The sequence below is a fragment of the Silurus meridionalis genome, chromosome 26, assembly GCF_014805685.1.
Source record: "Silurus meridionalis isolate SWU-2019-XX chromosome 26, ASM1480568v1, whole genome shotgun sequence".
Taxonomy (NCBI): Eukaryota; Metazoa; Chordata; class Actinopteri; order Siluriformes; family Siluridae; genus Silurus; species Silurus meridionalis.
In genome coordinates this window covers 15,471,044-15,493,543 of record NC_060909.1, presented here as the reverse complement: position 1 = coordinate 15,493,543, position 22,500 = coordinate 15,471,044, and the positions used below count along the sequence as shown (strand labels likewise).

At 43.4% G+C, this 22,500-nt stretch overlaps 4 protein-coding genes across 10 annotated transcripts in view; 1 reads left to right on the top strand and 3 right to left on the bottom strand.

Moving 5' to 3' along the window:
* The window catches only part of slc8a1a (solute carrier family 8 member 1a), a 22,026-nt gene extending 11,045 nt beyond the window's left edge, over positions 1-10,981 (bottom strand). For 4 of the 7 annotated variants that reach the window (XM_046840273.1, XM_046840272.1, XM_046840274.1 and 1 more), the window contains exons 1-2: positions 10,728-10,981; positions 6,513-8,347 (exon numbers count right to left, since the gene is read on the bottom strand). In XM_046840273.1, the coding sequence (XP_046696229.1) occupies positions 6,513-8,302 (1,790 nt within the window). In that variant the 5' untranslated portion in view covers positions 8,303-8,347; positions 10,728-10,981. The remainder of the gene's footprint in view (positions 1-6,512; positions 8,348-10,727) is intronic. The other 3 variants (XR_006924496.1, XM_046840271.1, XM_046840275.1) reach the window with 1 other exon arrangement.
* Positions 10,982-11,900: 919 nt separating this feature from the next.
* trmt1 (tRNA methyltransferase 1) lies at positions 11,901-18,133 on the top strand. The gene is given in 16 exon segments (XM_046840284.1): positions 11,901-12,057; positions 12,528-12,902; positions 13,074-13,454; positions 13,554-13,669; positions 13,782-13,894; positions 14,036-14,184; positions 14,337-14,420; positions 14,622-14,691; positions 14,871-14,973; positions 14,976-15,004; positions 15,134-15,219; positions 15,295-15,403; positions 16,303-16,379; positions 16,507-16,626; positions 16,799-16,913; positions 17,769-18,133. Coding segments are annotated over 15 exon segments (1,986 nt in total). The 5' UTR covers positions 11,901-12,057; positions 12,528-12,531; the 3' UTR covers positions 17,832-18,133.
* An 18-nt stretch (positions 18,134-18,151) lies between these two features.
* man2b1 (mannosidase, alpha, class 2B, member 1) overlaps positions 18,152-22,500 on the bottom strand; it is a 12,426-nt gene continuing 8,077 nt past the window's right edge. Inside the window, 11 exon segments of the mRNA XM_046840270.1 lie at positions 18,152-18,852; positions 19,043-19,142; positions 19,738-19,887; positions 20,086-20,304; positions 20,610-20,690; positions 20,839-20,926; positions 21,004-21,105; positions 21,247-21,365; positions 21,511-21,628; positions 21,823-21,920; positions 22,377-22,500. The exon segment at positions 22,377-22,500 is cut by the window's right edge and continues 59 nt beyond it. Of these exon segments, the coding sequence (XP_046696226.1) occupies positions 18,743-18,852; positions 19,043-19,142; positions 19,738-19,887; positions 20,086-20,304; positions 20,610-20,690; positions 20,839-20,926; positions 21,004-21,105; positions 21,247-21,365; positions 21,511-21,628; positions 21,823-21,920; positions 22,377-22,500 (1,309 nt within the window). The 3' untranslated portion in view covers positions 18,152-18,742.
* The window catches only part of LOC124379747 (amine sulfotransferase-like), a 14,423-nt gene continuing 13,055 nt past the window's right edge, over positions 21,133-22,500 (bottom strand). The window contains exon 7 of the mRNA XM_046840298.1: positions 21,133-21,236. The gene's annotated coding sequence lies outside the window, so the exon portion shown is untranslated. The remainder of the gene's footprint in view (positions 21,237-22,500) is intronic.

Below are 22,500 nucleotides of genomic sequence, written 5' to 3'. Positions count from 1 at the left end.
AGTGGGGTTTGTGAGATCTTTTAGAAATCTCTTGATGTCACTGGTTAGATGTTCTTCGTGTTGTGTTTACAGTGGGGCAAAAACGCATTTATTCAGCCACCAATGGTGCAGGTTCTCCCACTTAAAAAGATCAGAGAGGCCTGTAATTTTCATCATCGGTACACTTCAACTCTGAGACAAAATGAGAGAAAAAAAAAATCCAGAAAATCACATTGTCTGATTTTTAAAGAATTTATTTGCAAATGATGGTGGAAAATAAGTATTTGGTCAATAACAAAAGTTCATCTCAATACTTTGTTATATTCTGTTTGTTGGCAATGACAGAGATCAAACGTTTTTTTATATTTTTTACAATATTTATTTTCACCATCATTTGCAAATAAATTATTTAAATCAGACAATGTGATTTTCTGGATTTTATTTCTGATTTTGTCTCTCAGAGTTGAAGTGTACCAATGATGAAAATTACAGGCCTCTCTAATCTTTTTAAGTGGGAGAACCTGCACAATTGGTGGCTGAATAAATACTTTTTTGCACCACTGTATATTACACATTTAGGGTTAGAAAGTTCCTGCAGTAGCAGTACAGGTTTCTTCTGTATTTAAAGGAACTTTAGTGGACTCCAGGGCATCATCTCTCTGTGACCCTTCCAACCAAACGGCCAAACGCCAAGATAAACAAATCCCACATCTACTCTCCTCTGTCTACTAATGCCACTGAACACACACACACACACACACACACACACACACACACACACACACACACACACACACACATTATACCATCACACACTATTATATACCATCACACACCATTACACACCATTATACCACACACACTATTATACACTATCACACAATTATTATACACCACCACACACTATTATATAATTATCACACAATTATTATACACCACCACAACATTATACACCACACACTATTATACACCACCACACACTATTATACACCACCACACATTATTATACACTATTATACACCACACATTATTATACACCATTATACCACACACACTATTATACACTATCACACAATTATTATATACCATTATACACCATCACACATTATACACCATTATATACCATCACACACTATTATACACCACACACTATTATATAATTATCACACACTATTATATACCACCACACAATTATTATACACTATCACACACTATTATACACCACCACACACACCATTATACATTATCACACACCATTATACACATTATACACCACCACAATATTATACACCACCACACACTATTATACACACACACACACTATTATATACACCATCACACAATTATTATACACCACCACACATTATACACCATTATACACATTATACACCATCACACATTATTATACACCATTATACACTATCACACACTATTATACACCACCACACAATATTATACACCACCACACAATTATTATATACACCATTATACCACCACACAATATTATACACCACCACACAATATTATACACCACCACACACCATTATATACCATTATCACACACCATTATACATTATCACACACTATTATACACCATCACACACTATTATACACTACCACACACAATATTATACACCACCACACACACCATTATACACACCACACAATATTATACACCACACACCATTATACACCACCACACACATTATACACCATCACACACCATTATACACCACCACACAACATTATATACCATCACACACCATTATACACCATCACACAACATTATACACCACCACACAATTATTATACACCACCACACAATTATTATACACCATCACACACCATTATACACCACCACACACCATTATATACCACCACACACTATTATACACCATCACACACCATTATACACCACACAACATTATATACACCATTATACACACCATTATACACCACCACACACCATTATACACCACCACACACCATTATACACCACCACACACCATTATACACCATCACACACCATTATACACCACCACAACATTATACACCACCACCACACACCATTATACACCACCACACACCATTATACACCACCACACACCATTATACACCACCACACACCATTATACACCACACACCATTATACACCACCACACCATTATACACCATACACCACACACCATTATACACCATCACACACTATTATACACCACCACACCATCACACCATTATACACCACCACACACCATTATACACCACCACACACATTATACACCACCACACATTATACACCACCACACACCATTATACACCATACACACCATTATACACCACCACACCATTATACACCATATTATACACCATCACACACATTATACACCACCACACACCATTATACATTATACACCACCACACACCATTATACACCACCACATACCATTATACACCATACACACATTATACACCACCACACACCATTATATTATACACCACCACACACCATTATACACCACCACACAATATTATACACCATTACACACAATCACACCATTATACACCATCACACACCATTACACACCATTATACACAATCACACACCATTATACACCATCACACACATCACACCATTATACAATCACACACCATCACACACCATTATACACAATCACACACCATTATCACACACATTATACACTACCACACACATTATACACCACCACACAATTATTATACACTATCACACAATTATTATACACCACACATTATACACCACCACATTATACACCATTATACACACCATTACACCACCACACACCATTATACACCACACACACACCATTATACACTATTATACACCACACACACATTATATACCACCACACACACCATTATACACCACCACACACTATTATACACACCACACAACATTATACACCATCACACACCATTATACACCACCACACCATTATACCACCACACACCATTATATACACCATCACACACCATTATACACCATCCCATGCAAATATAGACAATTGCACACCATTACACACAATCACACACCATTATACACCATCACACACCATTATACACACAATCACACACCATTATACACCATCACACACCATTATACACCACCACACACACATTATTATACACCATCACACACCATTATACCATTATACACACACACACCATCACACACCATTATACACAATCACACACCATTATACGCCATCCCATACAAATATAGACAATCGCACAACATTATATACAATCACACACCATCACACACATCACGGAGCATTATACACCAACACAAAACATTATACACAATCACACACAATCAAACACCTCACACATCATTATAATCCATCACACACCGTTATATACCATTATTAATTTATACAGCATATCAGTCATTATTATGAAATGCCTCAGGTCACATGATTGGTTATGTCTAGTCTAGTCATTGTAGTGGTCTGATTTATCACACTGATGTGATGTAATGTGGTGTGTGTGTGTGTGTGTGTGTGCGTGTGTGTGTGTGTGTGTGAGGGAGGGACGTGAAGTTTGGTAATCTGCAGATGCTCAGCTTCAGTTTGAAGGTGCAGTAAAAGCTGTAATAAATCAGATGTAACTGCAGAATTCAGAGTTTGTGATTAGGATTTATTTTCCACTCCACAGATCAGAATTATTGCTCCATTACGTTCTGTACTACACATACAAATCACACAACAACGCAAAGCTAATTAAGGTTTAAAAAATGCAGCCCTTTGTGTGTGTGTGTGTGTGTGTGTGTGTGTGTGTGTGTGTGTATGTGTATGAGATTTATGTCATCCTGCTTGCTGTCCTGTAACATCTCACAAACTCCAAACATCATCCAGAGCCTGGCTATATAAGGAGCGTTAGCGTTAGCGTTAGCCACGGCTGGTGCACTTCAAAGTGTATGTGCAGCGAACTGCGCTTTTCCATTTCAAACCGTCGGAGACCTCCGCTGTTTATCTTCACTGGATCATATATGCCCTTATTATATCCTCCCTCATATGGAAAATGTCACATGATGGTGCAGATAAACTGCTATGTGATGGTGTGTGTGTGTGTGTCTGTGTGTGTGTGTGTGTGTGTGTGTGTGTGTGTATGTGTGTGTGTCCAAAAGAGGAGAAACTCTATCTCCTGACAAGCAAAGGAAGAAAACTCCCAACTATCAAGATACTTTTAATTTGGATCATTTCCTCTAAAACCCTGAGAGATTCCAGCTGTGGAAAAGTCCTGAAGCTCCATCAAGTGTTTAGCATTATCATTGTGCTAGCAGTTAGCCTGCCTCATTCTGACTAACCTCGTGCTCATGTAAGGATCATTTACAGATTTCACAAGAATGTCAGTTCCTTGCGAAATAATAAATACAGAATAACGAAACTCTAACTGTTTGCTGATTAAATCCTCAACTCTGTTCATCCACAAACTAAACCATGCTGTTGCCTAGCAAGAGGATTGTTCGCTTTAACCAGTGTTAGCTCTGAACATTCAGTAAAAAAAAGGAATACAATAATATGCTATTTTATTATGTTAGCTCATCTGCTAGCATGTGATTAGCATGTGATGGAACTACAGACATATTAATATGATTCATTAGAATTTATTAGTGATGCTAATCTAACCCTGATCCTCCTAAAGATATGCTAGCTTTAAGTAGCATTTTCCTAGCTATAAATGAGACTCTTCAGGTGCTGAACGTTGTTGATCCAGTGCCACTTTCTCAGACTTGGCATTCACCCATGATGAGAAACAGGAGCTGACCCATTCACATTGAAGATGAGTACATGGAGGAGTAGAAGGAGAAGGAGAAGGAGAAGGAGAGGACCATGAAATCAACTGTATTTTATTCCTGAAAGGATGAAGCAGATAAAAATATGAAAGAATAACTTGTATAAAGAGATCAAATGGAGAGGCAGCACAGGGATGCTACATGGGTTTAAATACTGCATAGTTCTACACATCTTCATAAATCTCACCTCATAACCACACCATACCATCACACCACACCACCATTTCTCACCATCACACCATACCATCACACCACACCACCATTTCTCACCATCACACCACACCACCATTTCTCACCATCACACCATACCATCACACCATACCATCACACCACACCACCACTCCTCACCATCACTCCTCACCATCACACCATACCATCAAACCACACCACCACTCCTCACCATCACTCCTCACCATCACTCCTCACCATCACCATACCATCACACCACCTCACCATCACACCACAACTCCTCACCACCACTCCTCACCATCACACCACACCACCACTCCTCACCATCACTCCTCACCATCACACCATACCATCAAACCACACCACTCCTCACCATCACTCCTCACCATCACACCATACCATCACACCACTCCTCACCATCACACCACAACTCCTCACCATCACCTCACCATCACAACATACCATCACACCACCCCACCACTGTTCACCACCACCTCACCATCACACCACAACTCTCACCATCACTCCTCACCATCACACCATACCATCACACCACACCACCACTGTTCACCACCACTCCTCACCATCACACCATTCAATCACCCCTCACCACCACTCTTTACCATCACTCCTCACCATCACACCACACCATCACACCATACCATCACACCACACCACCACCACTCCTCACCATCACTTCTCACCATCACACCATACCATCACCCCACACCACCACTCCTCACCATCGCTCTTCACCATCACACCACCACCACTCCTCACCATCACTCCATACCATCACGCCACACCACCACTCCTCACCATCACTCCACACCACCACTCCTCACCATCACCTCACCATCACACCATCACCATCACTCCTCACCATCACTCTCACCATCACTCCTCACCATTACACCATACTATCACCCCACACCACCACTCCATACCGTCACTCTTCAACATCACACCATACCATTACTCCATACCACCACACCTCATCCTTACTCCAAACCACCACGCCACACTATCACTCATCCAATCACGCCTCACATCACACCAAACCATCACACCACACCATCACACCACGCTATCACTCCTAATCATCACACCACACCATCACACCACGCTATCACTCCTCACCATCACACCTCACATCACACCACACCATCACACCACGCTATCACTCCTCATCATCACACCACACCACACCATCACACCATGCTATCACTCCTCACCATCACACCATACCATCACACCTCACCATTACTCCACACCATCACTTCCTATCAGTGTGTGTGTGTGTGTGTGTGTGTGTGTGTGTGTGTGTGTGTGTGTGTGTTTATTCCAGTCCAATGTCAGTTTGAACTCCACCCAGTCAGACACACAGCTCTACTGACTGTGGATTGTTGTGAATATATTGTCAAAATGAAAAGATTTAGAGAACAGGAATGATGAAGCACCACAGAAAACTCTGTGTCACTTTTCAGAACAAATCAATGAAAAGACTTACGAGATCTCGTCGTTCTGGAACTCCAGGACTCCATAAGTATCTTCAAAGTCCTCGCCTCCCCCTTTCGCGGTCCCTGCGATTGTCTTATATGGAACTACAACAACCCCTCGAGCTCCAGACATCCTCACCACCTTTACTTCCATCACCCCGATGCTCTCGCTCACGTGCATCACTGGTTCCTCAAACGTAAAGATCCCAGCATGATCATCATCAAAAATGGTCACCGTGGCGGTGGACGGAAGTCCGAGTCCTGCCAGGCTGTCCACATGATTGGACATGGAATCCTGGTGGTTTGTTCCCTCAGACAGAACCTTGACATTGCTCAGGTGGACCAAGAAATGCTCATCTTCTTCAAAGATGTCATCATCAATGATCTCCACTCGGATTTCCTTCTCAGTCTCACCTGGGTTGAAAACAATGAACCCCTCTGTGAATCTGTAATCGGAGCCGGCATTGGCGGTGCCGTCCTCCGTCCTGTAACTCACAGAAACCGTGCTCGTCAAGTCTCCTCCACGCCGGACCACGTTCATAGCAACTGAGCCACAGTTTTCCAAACACTGGTACGAACACGGATCAAAGAAGATCTTTGAGGAGAGATCATTTTCTGAGACTTCAGATCGCAGTTCGTAGGTGCCGAGCGCTCTCCTGGCCTGATCTGCTGCATGTTTTTTCAAGATGTTTCCTGCTCCAGTCATAAGCCTCGTAGCTTGGCAGCGATAAAACGCTCGACTCTTCTGCTGCTGGTTGAGAAGTTGGTAGTTAGCAATCTCCACAAGCTGCTCCATGTCTTTTTCTGGATATTTCTGTTTCAGGTCTTTTAAAATCCCTGCCAATTCTCTCCTGGTTTCCTCCTCATCCATCTCCACGGGCATTTCCACAGCTCCTTCGAGAAAGCCGAGCATCTGTCCGTCCATTTCCACGTCAGTTTTCGACTGATGTTCCGGACCTCCTTCCGTCTCGATGATCATTCCTCGCTGCTTCCCGACTCGGTACCTTTTATAAACATATTTGTAGAAGAGGAGCCTCCGATCTGCGACCCACGCAAACACCACGCATATGGGGAAGAAGAAGAGCGTCAGGAGCCCCTCCCACACCTCCACCACCCCTGGAGAAAACACAGCTAGGATCATGTACAGCCAGGTGTAGGCGAAGATGCTCCAAGCTGCAGTGACGAAGAACACTCTGAGATGTTTGACTTTGCGATGCTCGCTGTCCGGAATGACGGAAACACAGAGTCCGATGATGACGAACATGTTGAAGGCGGCACTGCCCACGATGGTGTTGGGTCCCAGCTCACCTGCTTCAAAGTTGTGTCCACAAACCTCCACCACCGAGAGCAGGATCTCCGGAGCAGACGATCCCAAAGCCATCAGGGTCAGATTGGACACCGTTTCGTTCCAGATGCGCACCGTGGTGGTCGTGGTTTCTCCGTTCGGCTTCTTGATGGTGATTTCCTTCTCCTGCGAGGTGATGACCTCAATGGATGCCATAAAGCGATCAGCAATGATGGAGACCCCAAGGAACATGTAGGCCATCGCCACAAAATAAATGGTGGCTCTCGCCAGCTTGTCTCCAAACGAAGGATTTTCTGGCCTCCATATGGGCAGGATCACTCCCTCCTTACACTCATAGCTACCTGCACAGGACTCTGTGTGATTGACTGGAACTAAAGCTTCATGAAGAGTGGAGCCTCCAGCAGCAACCTGGAGGAACTCAGGGGAGAAGAAGATGAAGAACAGAGCGAGTTTCTCTGATAAAGGATGGAAGAACAGAGCATCTGATGGTCCCATGTTACCTGAGGAGGTGTTTTATGCCTGATCTCCTGCTGTCTTCTCCTGGAACAGAGACAGTTTGTGTTCATTAGTTTCACTAGTGTGTGTGTGTGTGTGTGTGTGTGTGTGTGTGTGTGTGCTGATCACAACACAAATACAACACCACAACATTAACACCACAACACAAATACAACACCACAACATTAACACAACACAAATACAACACCACAACATTAACACAACACAAATACAACACTACAACATTAACACAACACAAATACAAAACAAACATAACACAAACACAACACCACAACATTAATACAACATTAACACAACACAAATACAACACCACAACACTAACACAACACCACAACATTAACACAACACCAACACAACACAAACAACAACACTAACACAACACTAAAACAGCACCAATACAACACTAACACAACACCACAACATTTACATAACACTAACACAACACCAACACAACACAAATACAACATTGATACAACATTATTATAACATCAACAGAAGGCCAACACAACACTAACTCATCAACACAGCACAAATACAACACAAACACACACACACACACACACACACACACACACACACACACACACACACACAGTAACATTAGAGAGGAGGATAAAATAGTAAATGCTGGTTTCGGTCTCTGTTCATTTTCATGTTGAGATTTGAGGACGTATCTGAGGGAGGATTCACACTGAAACAGCAGAGAGGTTGAACAGCCCTGTGTGTGTGTGTGTGTGTGTGTGTGTGTGTGTGTGTGTGTGTGTGTGTGTGTGTGTGTGTGTGTGTTTTAGAGGTTAAACCTTAAATAACTTTAGCTTAAGGACAAGAAAAAGGCCTTGCGACTCACATCATCTCTATCTCATCTCTGTCTCATCTCTGTGTCCAACACAACCATGAAACATCTAAAGATCTGATCTCCTGATTCACTCCAACTTCAAAAGTATCTGGTGTCTGAGTCTGATCACTGTGTGGTTATTAAACTTCACTGTTTATTATTAAAGGACTATAAAACCTTTGAGTGATGTAATACTGGATCAGATCCACTGCATCAGACACATTATATCAGATCCATTACACTGCATCCACTACTTTGAATAAACTTTTTGATATTTGATATATCATAGTTTAGATTAGATCCACTACATCCAATCTACAATGTGCACTTTATTAATTTCTTTACATCAGATTTACAATATTGTGACACTACGCTATTTCAGATTCTCTACATCAGATCAACAATCAACTATTCCACAGTTAGTTCCCATACATTAGATCCTACACGTCAGATTTACATCAGAATTACAATATAAAAGTCTCTACATCAGATGAACATCAAATTCTTTACATCAGAATTACAACATTTAGTTCTCTATAACAGATTCTCTTCATCAGAATTACAACATACAATTCTCTACATCAAATTCTCTACATCAGAATTACATCAGTTTATCTACATCAAATTCTCTTTCTCAGATCCTCTACATTAGATGAACATCAAATTCTTTACATCAGAATTACATTAAATTCTCACCTACATAGGAATTACATCAACTTCTTTACTTTAGATTCTCTACATCAGATTTACATCAAATTCTCTATATCAGATTCTCTACCTCAGATTCTCTACATCAGATCATATACATCAGATCCTCTACTTCAGTCATTCCTCGACTTACATTAGATCCACATCATTAAATTCTCTACATCAGATATATAACATGGAATTCTTTCAATCCGATCTTCTACTTCAGAGCATTCACACTAGATCCTCTACATCAGATCATATACATCAGATTACATTCCCTACATCAGATACCTTACAATATATTTACATTACATTATTAACATCAAATCCCCTACATCAGATTTACAACATTAAATTATTTACATCAGATCCTCTACATCAGAATTACATCAGATTCTCACTATCAGATCCTCTACATGAGTATTACTTAAAATTTTCTACATCAGATTTACAACATTAAATTCTCTACATCATATCCGCTGCATCAGATTTAGAACATTACATTTTCTACATTAGATTTACAACCGTAGGACATATACATCAGATTCTTTACATCACATTCTCTACATCAGATGTTACGTCTTTTACTGTGAGTAACTGCATCAAACTATTTTCTTATGGGATCAATAAAGTTTTCTCATTCTGATTCTGATCATATACATCAAATCCTCTACATCAATTTCCTCACATCTGATCTTCTATGACAGATTATTTTTACATCAAATTCTTTACATCAGAAGTTCAGAACATCTCTAACATCTGCAGGAATGTACATCAACATCTGGAAACCCCAGCCTGGGAGAGGTCCTGAGCTGAAAACCTGTTAGAGGTGAATTTGTAAGAAAATAAAAGTGAATGAAAGTGTAAAGAGACACTCACCTGTGAGAATCCTGTGCCTGTGTGAGTGTGTGTGAGTGTGTGTGCGTGTGTGTGTGTGTGTGTGTGTGTGTGGTGAGGGAGAGTGAGCGTGGCGTAGTGAGAGCAGGAAGATAAGCTGTCCAGATTTAAATTTAGCAGAAGCAGGCATTGTTTGTGGCAGTGCAGGATGGCTGAGAGACTCTAAACATGGCCAGCGGTGCAGAGCTGCTGCTCATCGTCGTCCTCCTCCTCCTCCTCTACTTCCTTACAAGGCTGCGTTCCCATCACACACACTTACCCTACACTCACCACCACACTATCTTCCCCTGATAACACACCTCCTTTACAGCTGTGTGTGTGTGTGTGTGTGTGTGTGTGTGTGTGTGTGTGTGGTGTCCATTGTGTGAATGAGAAGAATAAATCTTTCAATTTTAATAAAGTTCTACAGTCATATTGTATTTGACTTTTCCTCTATATAATCATCTGCAGCATCAAACATATAAACTCCAGTATGAACTCCAGTACAATAGCATTATAAACTACAGTATTTAAACTCCACTATAAACTCCAGTATTTAAATGATACTATAAACTCCACTGTAAATTCTATTGTATATCTTTCATAAACCTTAGCTGGAAAGATTATTTTACTCTGTGTGTGTGTGCGTTTGTATTTCTGTGTGTGTCTGTGTGTGTGTCTGTGTGTGTGTGTGCGTGCGTTTGTATTTCTGTGTGTGTGTGTGTGTGTGTGTGTGTGTGTGTGTGTGTGTGTGTGTGTGTGTGATTCCTATGCTTGACATTTCGTCCTGTGTGGTTTATAAATAGACAATCTGATGGAATGTAGGGGATAAGACGTGTTTCTGAGAAATTTCAGACACACACACACACACACACACACACACACACACACACACACTCAGAGCTCCCTCGTGTGGACTAATATTTAATCAAATATTTTTTATTATTTACATTGTTGCTTACAAAATAGATTTTATTGTGATAATATTAACATATATTCACACACACACACACATTTAACATTTAAAACGCTTTTCGAAATACGTCTTTTTGATCCTTTGAGGCTTCCCTAGCCACACTGCCCTCGATGGGTCGCTCTCAATCCGCAGACTTCTGCACTAGACAGGTAGTGCGCTCGCGGTACTGTAACTACAACTGTTTCTGTGCACTATGAAGGGCAGGAGTGTGCGGATTAAGACGCGACCCCTGAGAGTGTAAATCAGCGTACAGAGTGGTGTGTGAGAAAGTGTGAGTGTGTGTGAAGTTCTCCCGGTTATTACAGTGTGTGTGTGTGTGTGTGTGTGTATATAAATCTCAGGGTGTTTATCAGCTGGGTGAGTAAATTATTAAGTATTTTCCATGTCAGTGTTTACTGACTGAACTCCTGTTAGCTTTGGAGCTAATGCTAGTTAGTTAGCGTGCCTAAGCACATGGATCTCAGACCCTTTTATTTATTTATTTATTAATTCTAAGGAGATGAAGGTGATGTTCATGGAGGTTCTGCTGACATGAGGAAGGAGAAATATACAGTGTTATTTCTTTTTATTTTAGTTAATGTAGAAGTCAGGACATCTCCGCTCTCCACTGAGTCGATTCACTTCAAATGAGTCGATTCTCAGAAACTGGTTCTGCAGAGTACAGAGCTGTAGGCCCTGTATTTGCTGTAGGTTCCTGTAGGTTCCTCTCAGACAGGGCTGCAGATGTTGTGTGGTTTTAAGAGCGCTGAGACAGATCACATATACATCATTAAGTCACGTGTGTGTGTGTGTGTGTGTGTGTGTGTGTGTGTGTGTGTCTGTCTCAGGTGTATGCAGGTGAGGTGGGTGTTGTGTAAGGCTCTAACAGCACTGCGCTCCTCACATTTACTTAGACGACTTGCACCCAGACAGACTCACTTCACTAGACGCTTTGAGACCATGGAGACAGAGAATGCAGCAGGACATGGCCTGAGACCTGGAGAGACGCTGGAGACAGAGGGTGGGGTGTCCGAGAATGCAGCAGGACATGGCCTGAGACCTGGAGAGACGCTGGAGACGGAGGGTGTGGTGTCTGAGAATGCAGCAGGACATGGCCTGAGACCTGGAGAGACACTGGTGAAGGAGGGGAGAGCATCTGTCCTGTTCCCTGGTGCTAACGAGGTTTTCTACAATCCAGTGCAGGAGTTTAACAGAGACCTCACGTGAGGAAACCTTCATCTGCTTCTAACTGACCATCATGATGTGATTATAATGAGCGTGTATTGATGTTTGAAGGTTAGGGGGCGGGGCTATAAGTAATTAGATTTATAAACGACCGTGTGTGTGTGTGTGTGTGTGTGTGTGTGTGTGTGTGTGTGTGTGTGTGTGTGTAGGTGTGCAGTACTGACGGAGTTTGTGCGAGAGACGCTGGCTCAGAGAGGAGTACGCATCCTTGTCCCCGGGGAGAAGGACAGAGTGGTGGTGTCCCTGACGGAGGACGAGGAGAAGACGACTGGGAGGGAGGTGGAGCGTGAGGAGACAGAGGAGGCGGAGTTTAGGACGGCGGTGGTGGGCGAGCGCTGTGAGGAGGGGCTGTGTGTGCTCGAGGGATTGGCCGCTTCAGGCCTGCGCTCCGTCCGATTCGCTCTCGAGGTGCCGGGGCTAAAACGAGTCACAGCCAACGACTTCTCAGCGAAGGCTGCTGAGCTCATCACACGCAACATACACCACAACAACCTCACACACCTGATGGAGACGCAGAACAGAGACGCCAGGTAACACACACACACACACACACACACACACACACACACAGCAGGACAGACAGACAGACAGACAGACAGACAGACAGACTGACTGATTGTTCTCCTCAGCATGCTGATGTACGAGGCGAGAGCGAAGAACGCCCGCTATGATGTCATCGATCTGGACCCGTACGGGAGCCCCGCCCATTTCCTGGATGCTGCAGTTCAGGCTGTTAGTGATGGAGGTGAGTCACAGCTCCGCCCATTTCCTCAAAGGTACTGCGTGAAGCTTTTACACGTGTGGGTATAAACGGCACGTGATTGGCTGTGGCGTGATCCTGCATGTTGTTCCTGCAGGCCTCCTGTGTATCACGTGTACAGACATGGCCGTGATGGCGGGAAACAGCGGAGAGACGTGTTACAGCAAATACGGTTCCGTCTCCATCAAATCCAAATACTGCCACGAGATGGTGAGACTCCGCCCACCTGACTGTGGAGGGGGGCGTGGCTACAGGCATACACTCAGGTGTTTACAGCAGCAAGTCAGAAAGAGTTCTGTGTGTACAAGTGTGTGTGTGTGTGTGTGTGTGTGTGTGTGTGTGCGCGCGCAGGCCTTGAGGATCATCCTGCACAGTCTGGATCAGCGTGCTAACGTCCATCAGCGCTACATCCAGCCCTTACTGAGTGTTAGTGTTGACTTCTACATACGGGTCTTCATTCGGGTCAGAACCGGGCAGGCTACTGTCAAAAACTCAGCCAGGTCTCTCTCTCTCACACACACACACACACACCCCACTGTACACAAACATATATACTGTGCATATGTGTTTTTAGATACAAATATAAAGAGCGAGACTAACAGCTGTGTGTGTGTGTGTGTGTGTGTGTGTGTGTGTGTGTGTGTGTGTGTAGTAAGCAGGCGTTGGTGTATAACTGTGTTGGATGTGGAGCGTACCATCTGCAGAGAATGGGCAAGAAGACATGCCAAGGGAAAAAGTAAGTGTCCTCTCTCTCTCTCTCTCTCTCTCTCTCTCTCTCTCTCTCTCTCTCTCTCTCTCTCTACACACACACACACAGGAGGATGTGGGGGCGTGTCTTTATAAATATACATGATTGAGCTATTAATCTATGAAGATAAAAGTGTATTATTCCACCCAGATTCTTAATGGTGTTGGTGTGTGTGCGTGTGTGTTACAGTATGAAGTACTCGGCTGCTACAGGACCTCCTGTTGGAGAATTATGTTCACACTGCGGTCAGAGACATCAGGTCTGACACACACACACACCACACACACACACACACTTCCTGTTAGTTCCTCCCTGTTGAGAATTGAATTATGAGTACAGGACTGGTTAATGTAATGAAGGCACTGTGTGTGTGTGTGTGTGTGTGTGTGTGTGTGTGTGTGTGTGTGTGTGTGTGTGTGTGTGTCTGTCTCACACTAGCTCGGAGGTCCGATTTGGGCAGAACCGATCCACGATGTTGCGTTTGTTCAGAAGGTTCTGAGTGCGGTTTCGGGGAACCCGTCTCGCTTCGGCACCTCCAAACGCATCGAGGAATTCTCAGCATGATCACTGAGGTCAGGACATTACTACTGTGTGTGTGTGTGTGTGTGTGTGTGTGTGTGTGTGTGTGTGTGTGTGTGCAGTGAGCTGCACTAAGAGCATCAGTCATAAATAAATAAATATCCCTTGATGTTCTCCTACAGGAGCTACAGGATGTTCCCCTGTACTATGTTCTGGACCAGCTGAGCAGCACCCTGCACTGTAACACACCCTCCATGCTACAGTTCAGGTAACACACACACACACACACTCTAATCTGTTGGGTAACAGTAGATGAAGATGATGATGGTGATGATCTTTGTAGGTCAGCAGTGTTGAATGCAGGTTACAGAGTGTCTCTATCTCACGCCTGTAAAAACGCAGTGAAGACCGACGCTCCTTCTGCAGTCCTCTGGGACATCATGCGCTGCTGGGTCAGTGTTCCCTACTCCCTGTTCCCTATACCCTAGTCCCTGTACCCTACACGCTACTCTCTACACCCTATACACTACATTATACTCTACTCCCTGTACCCTATACCCTACTCCCTGTACCCTATACTTTACTCCATATACCCTACATGCTACTCTCCACACTCTATACACTACCCTATACCCTACTTCCTGTACCCTATACTTTACTCCCTATACCCTACTTCCTGTACCCTACATGCTACTCTCTACACCCTATACACTATACCCTACTCCCTGTACCCTATACTTTACTCCATATACCCTACATGCTACTCTCTACACTACACTATACCCTACTCCCTATACCCTACTTCCTGTACCCTATACTTTTCTCCCTATACCCTACTTCCTGTACCCTATACCCTACTCCCTGTACCCTACATGCTACTCTCTACACTACACTATACCCTACTCCCTGTACCCTACATGCTACTCTCTACACCCTATACACTATACCCTACTTCCTGTACCCTATACCCTACTCCCTGTACCCTATACTTTTCTCCCTATACCCTACTTCCTGTACCCTATACCCTACTCCCTGTACCCTACATCCTACTCCCTGTACCCTACATGCTACTCTCTACACTACCCTATTCCCTACTCCGTATATCCTGTACCATATACACTACACCCTACTCTCTACACCCTGTACCCTATACCCTACTCTATACACTACACTATACCCTACTCTCTACACACTACATTCTATATCCTACACAACACACTTTACTCTCCTCCCTCCCCACAACCCAATCTCCGTGGACGTGTTTCAATCCACACTCCTTCTAACACTCCTGTTATACCATGATGTTTAAATCACCGTGTGTGTGTGTGTGTGTGTGTGTGTGTGTGTGTAGGAAAAGAAGAACCCAGTGAGGAGAGAGAGATTATCAGAGACAAGTCCAGCGTTCCGTATTCTCACCACAGAACCTACGTGAGAAATGCAAACACGCACGTGCACACACACACACACACACACACACACACACACACACACACACACACACACACACACACACACACACACACACACAGAGTAATGCTGCTCCTCTGTGTTTCAGTGTTCAGGCTTGTTTTGATGTGAGAGACGATGCAAACCCTCAGTCACGTAAACGTCACCTCACACGCTTCCAGGAGAATCCTCAGGCTAACTGGGGTCCTAAAGCACGTGCCAGGTCCGGGTCAGTGTACACACACACACACACACACACACACACACACACCACTTATACAGACCATGCTATATAATACATAATGCACACATGATACTATTCTGTGATGTCAGCAGTGTACGGCATCTTTTCAGGGTGTGTGTGTGTGTGTGTGTGTGTGTGTGTGTGTGTGTGTGTGTAGGGGGGGTATATCCTGTGAGCTGGAGGATAAGAGGAAGAAGTTTCAGGGCAAAAGGAAGAACCAAATAACAGACTTTTCTCAGCTAAAACACTTCCCCTGCAAGAAATTCCGCAAGGTGACTATTACATCACAAACAAGTTTCTGAATATTAATGAGGCTGTGGTTAATGTTAACGAGGCTGTGGTTAATTTTAATGAGGATGTGATGAATATTAATGAGGCTGTGGTTAATTTTAATGAGGATGTGATGAATATTAATGAGGCTGTGAGGAATATTAACGAGGGTGTGGTTAATTTTAATGAGGCTGTGATGAATTATAATGAGGGTGTGGTTAATATGAACGAGGGTGTGGTTAATATGAACGAGGGTGTAGTTAATTTTAATGAGGCTGTGGTTAATATGAACGAGGGTGTGGTTAATTTTAATGAGGCTGTGGTTAATATGAACGAGGGTGTGGTTAATTTTAATGAGGATGTGATGAATATTAATGAGGCTGTGAGGAATATTAACGAGGGTGTGGTTAATTTTAATGAGGATGTGATGAATTATAATGAGGGTGTGGTTAAAGTTAATGAGGCTGTGAGGAATATTAATGAGGGTGTGGGTAATGTTAACAAGGATGTGAGGAATATTAATGAGGATGTGATGAATATTAACAAGAATGTGAGGAATATTAATGAGGATGTGATGAATATTAACAAGAATGTGAGGAATATTAATGAGGATGTGATGAATATTAACAAGAATGTGAGGAATATTAATGAGGATGTGATGAATATTAACGAGGGTGTGGTTAATGTAATGAGGGCGGGAGGAATATTAACGAGGGTGTGGTTAATGTTAACAAGAATGTGATGAATATTAATGAGGATGTGGTTAATGTAATGGGGATGTGATGAATATTAACGAGGGTGTGGTTAATGTAATGGGGATGTGGTGAACAGTAATTGTGTATGATGTGTCTCTGTAGGGAACCTGCACATATGGAGATAAGTGTGGTTACTCCCATGATGCCGAGCAGCAGGAGCCTTGAGCAGGAGAGCAGACAGCATGATGATGATGATGATGATGATCAGAGCTTTACTTCTCTCACGTGATCCTCTCATGCTGAGGTGGTCATGTGGTGGACAGTTGATTGGTTAGTGACTGTCAGAGGAGCGCTGGGTCCTAAAGGAAGTCGTGTTTTTGTTTTTAGGCCGCAGTAAATGTTCGGCTCCTTCACTCTGCGTGACTTCCAGCTTCAGTTGTGAGATTTTATTTTATTGTGTTTATTATTTTGCCACTTTTAGTTCAGATTGTGATGATTAAATGCAATAAATACAGAAAGGAAACGTCCAGGAGTTTGTTCAGACATAACTAAATAGTGAATTTATTGGAACAGAATTTAAGAAAAGTAGAAAAATAAACATTGTAAAATATATTGCACCTGCACTCATGAGTCCAGTGTTTACACGCAGCAGCTGCTCACTACTGTTTAAAACACACATTTACCCACAATGCACTGCTGCAGGCTGGGTTGAGTTTCCTAGTTCCTGTAGAAGATCTGAGTGTGAACAGGAGCAGTGCATTGTGGGTAATACACAGGTGCATGTGTTAACGAGAGACAGAGGATTGAATTAGAGAAGTGTGTCCTGGTACAGAGCTCACTTTGTGCTAAAATCCATACATGATCAGTTCTACAAAAACAGTATCAAAATCCAATAATAAAATGTAAATGATTTGAATTAAAGGTCCTGATTGAGTGGGCGTGGCTAAAGGACCAGGCCACACCCACTACTTGTTGGTAATAGACAGAATCTAAAAGTCCTCGAGACATGTGACAGTAATTCTGATTACATTCTCAGTGTTCATTATTTGTGTCTCTGTTTTTGCATCGTCTCTGATTGGCTGCTGTTGTGAACTCACTGGCTGCTGCTGCAGTGACGGAGCTCTGTGATTGGTTGTTTATTCGCGTCGCAATCTCAGCAGGAAAGTGCGAATCTCCATGGGCTTCAGTGTGATCTCCCAGGGTGAGGGGTCTCTCCCGCGCTCCCGCAGGGGCTCCACATGCTCACCTACAGCACCACAACATTATTATTAACAGTACAATATAACAAGTTTACTGAAGAATCCTTATTTACATTTATCAGTATAATAAAAGTTAAATATTCACACTGTGTAATAAATATTACAAATTCTACATTAGCTTTTAAATACAATATCATCAGTATGTGTGTGTGTGTGTGTGTGTGTGTGTGTATATACTGTTGGCTTTAAACTGCATGCGCTTCATGTCCTCTTTCCACTGATTGGCTCCCAGACTCATCTCAGACACACCCACAATGTCCAGAGTGGAAAACATTTTCTACACACACACACACACACACACACACACACACACGGTAAAATGGTGTAACGAAAATAATCTTACAAAGCATGTGAGATATTTCATTTAATTTACTCAGGGAAATACTTTTTTACAGGAGTGATGGGTGGGGGTTGGCATGTTACCTGTAGACTGACAGTGATGGGGGAAGAGTAGGTGTGTTACCTGTAGACTGACAGTGATGGGGGAAAGTAGGTGTGTTACCTGTAGACTGACAGTGATGGGGGAGTAGGTGTGTTACCTGTAGACTGACAGTGATGGGGGAGTAGGTGTGTTACCTGTAGACTGACAGTGATGGGGGAGTAGGTGTGTTACCTGTAGACTGACAGTGATGGGGGAGTAGGTGTGTTACCTGTAGACTGACAGTGATGGGGGAGTAGGTGTGTTACCTGTAGACTGACAGTGATGGGGGAGTAGGTGTTACCTGTAGACTGACAGTGATGGGGGAGTAGGTGTGTTACCTGTAGACTGACAGTGATGGGGGGTAGGTGTGTTACCTGTAGACTGACAGTGATGGGGGAGTAGGTGTGTTACCTGTAGACTGACAGTGATGGGGGGGGAGTAGGTGTGTTACCTGTAGACTGACAGTGATGGGGGGAGAGTAGGCGTGGCTCTCTGAGCGCTCATACTGATGCTCCAACCTAAGCAGCACAGAGTCCTGATCCCACTGAGACAAAGTGAGAACATGAACAGCAGGGGGCAGTGCTGAGCTCAACCCTGAGAACTAAGAGACAGAAAGAGTCATGGGAAGGGGAGGAAGATAGAGATTAAAAGTGAGACAGGGGAGGAATGAGAGAGGGACAGGAAAAAAAAAATTGAGAGACTGAGAGGTGTGGTCATGTATGATGATTAGTTATATAATCAGCAGGTGGCGCTGGTGTATAGGATGTTCAATAGTGGTGTACGGTGTAGAACAAAGTACCTGTAGGGTGGTGCTGTGTGTCGCCCCCTGCTGGAAGGAAAGCGTGGGCTGGAACACCATCTCCTGGCCGAGTGGGCGGTGGGTGTCGGCTGCGGTGCTGGGCGGAGTCAGAGCCAACAGGAAACGTCCACGTACAGCCAGACCATCATCATAATCTCCCGGCTCAGAAAGAGGCTCACCCACGCCTCGATAATCATCACGCAGCAACCGCCTGTGGACCTGACACACACACACACACACACATATATATATAAATATATAAACATACATGCACACAAACACGCATATACACACACATACATACACAGATTTTATATACACATGCACACACACACACAATATATATATATATATATATATAAACATACATGCACACAAACATGCATACACACACACAGATATTTACACACAAATACATACACAGATTTTATATATATATATATATATACATATACACACACACACACACACACACACACACACACGTGTGTTAGAACATTGGAGGTGGAGCCTAAATAAATCACCATGATCTCCAGAGAACCGTTATAGATACTGCTGATGCCCTGAGAGCGATCAGTCACCACCGTCATCTGGTTCTGCTCATCCTACACACACACACACACACACACACACACACACACACACACACACACACACACACACACACACACACACACACAAAACCAATAAACTGTAAAATGAAAATAAAGAATTAAAACTATAAATAATAAATAAATAATAAATGCATCACACCCTGATGAAGGCGCGAGTGTTGATTGGATAATAATTGCCTGCAATCGGCTCCGTCTGTTTCAGGTCCCATGTGGGCCGATAGTCTTTCCTAATTGGACAAAACAAATAATCGTGACCTGAGCTGTACCGTGTGTGTGTGTGTGTGTGTGTGTGTGTGTGTGTTACCGTCTCTGTAGGATCTCTCTGCCGTTAGAATCAGTGTAGAAATATCCCTCTGACTCGATGCTCGAGTCCAGACGAGTAATCACCTCCTTCCCGAAACCATCACTACGCCACGCACACACACACACACACCTTAAATCACCTAACACACGTAATTACAGAATAAGGGTGTACACTGTGTTGAAACCTTAACTTTCCTGCTGAGCGTGTGTGTGTGTGTGTGTGTGTGTGTGTGTCTGCTCTTACTTGACCGGTATTGGTCCTGCAGTCCACTCGAGCTCCAGATGTTTGCTCTCGGTGTAGAGACGCACGACCTGAGACATCCATGGACTGAACTGCTGTCTCACCTCTTGGACCACAGAGTTCTACACACACACACACACACACACACACACACACACACACACACACACACACACACACATACACACACACACACATTTCCTGTTTATTACACCTGTTTATTATACTTTGTGTGTGTGTGTGTGTGTGTGTGTGTGTGTGTGTTACCTGAACTGTGTTGACCTCAGGCTTTGTGTTAATCGTTAAAGGTGTGGATGAGTTTGGTCTGAAAATGTAAGCTCCGGAGGTCTGAAGGCTGTCCCAGTTACCAACACTCGCATTGTACCTGCAGCGCGCACGCACACACACACACACACACACACACACACACACACACACACACACACACACACAGTAAGAACATGAACAGCATGGGGCTCACACACTCAATTAAAACCAAGGATCACTTGCACACACACTAATATCAAACCTTGTGTGCACGCGTGTGTGTGTGTGTGTGTGTGTGTGTGAGAGACAGACCAGTAAAAGTTCTGTGTTAGTTTGATGGCCTGCTTTGTTTCCAGGTTGATCAGTCCACTCAGCAGTCCCGTTTGCGTGTCAAAGGTCACCTTCAGGTACTGAAACAGAACACACCTGGGTTTGTCCTGCACTCTGAAGCAGGGAACAGAATTATACAGAACTATTGTGTTATACAGTACGAGAGCGGCCTCTAGAGGCGAATCACTGACACCACATGCTGTTTTTAAACAGGAGACTTTATTACTATAATCATATTGATTTCATTTCGCATATTTTTATGATTCAGTCCTGTTTATTTTTGTGATAAAGTTCAGTACCACTTTACATGCAGTGTTGTGTTTTTTATATAATATCTGTTTTAAAGTACAATCCAACCCGGGTATCAGTAAAATCCACCATCGGTCGACTGCTACCCACAATGCATTTGGTTTTAGAGGTTCAGGAAGCCAGTCTAAATGGACTTCTGGTTTTAGATGGAAAAGGAAACACTCAGACCTGGTTCTAGATGGACTCTGGGTCTCAGGTGCTCTCCTGGTGCTGCTTTGGGCTCTAACCTTATTCTGGATAGAGGGCGGGGCTCCAGGCTGGGGTGGGGGTGGGGCAGGGCTTTTCTGCAGCAGGGTGATGCTGTAGGTGTTGAAGCCCATCGGAGGAGCTTGAACCTGGAAGACCAATTCA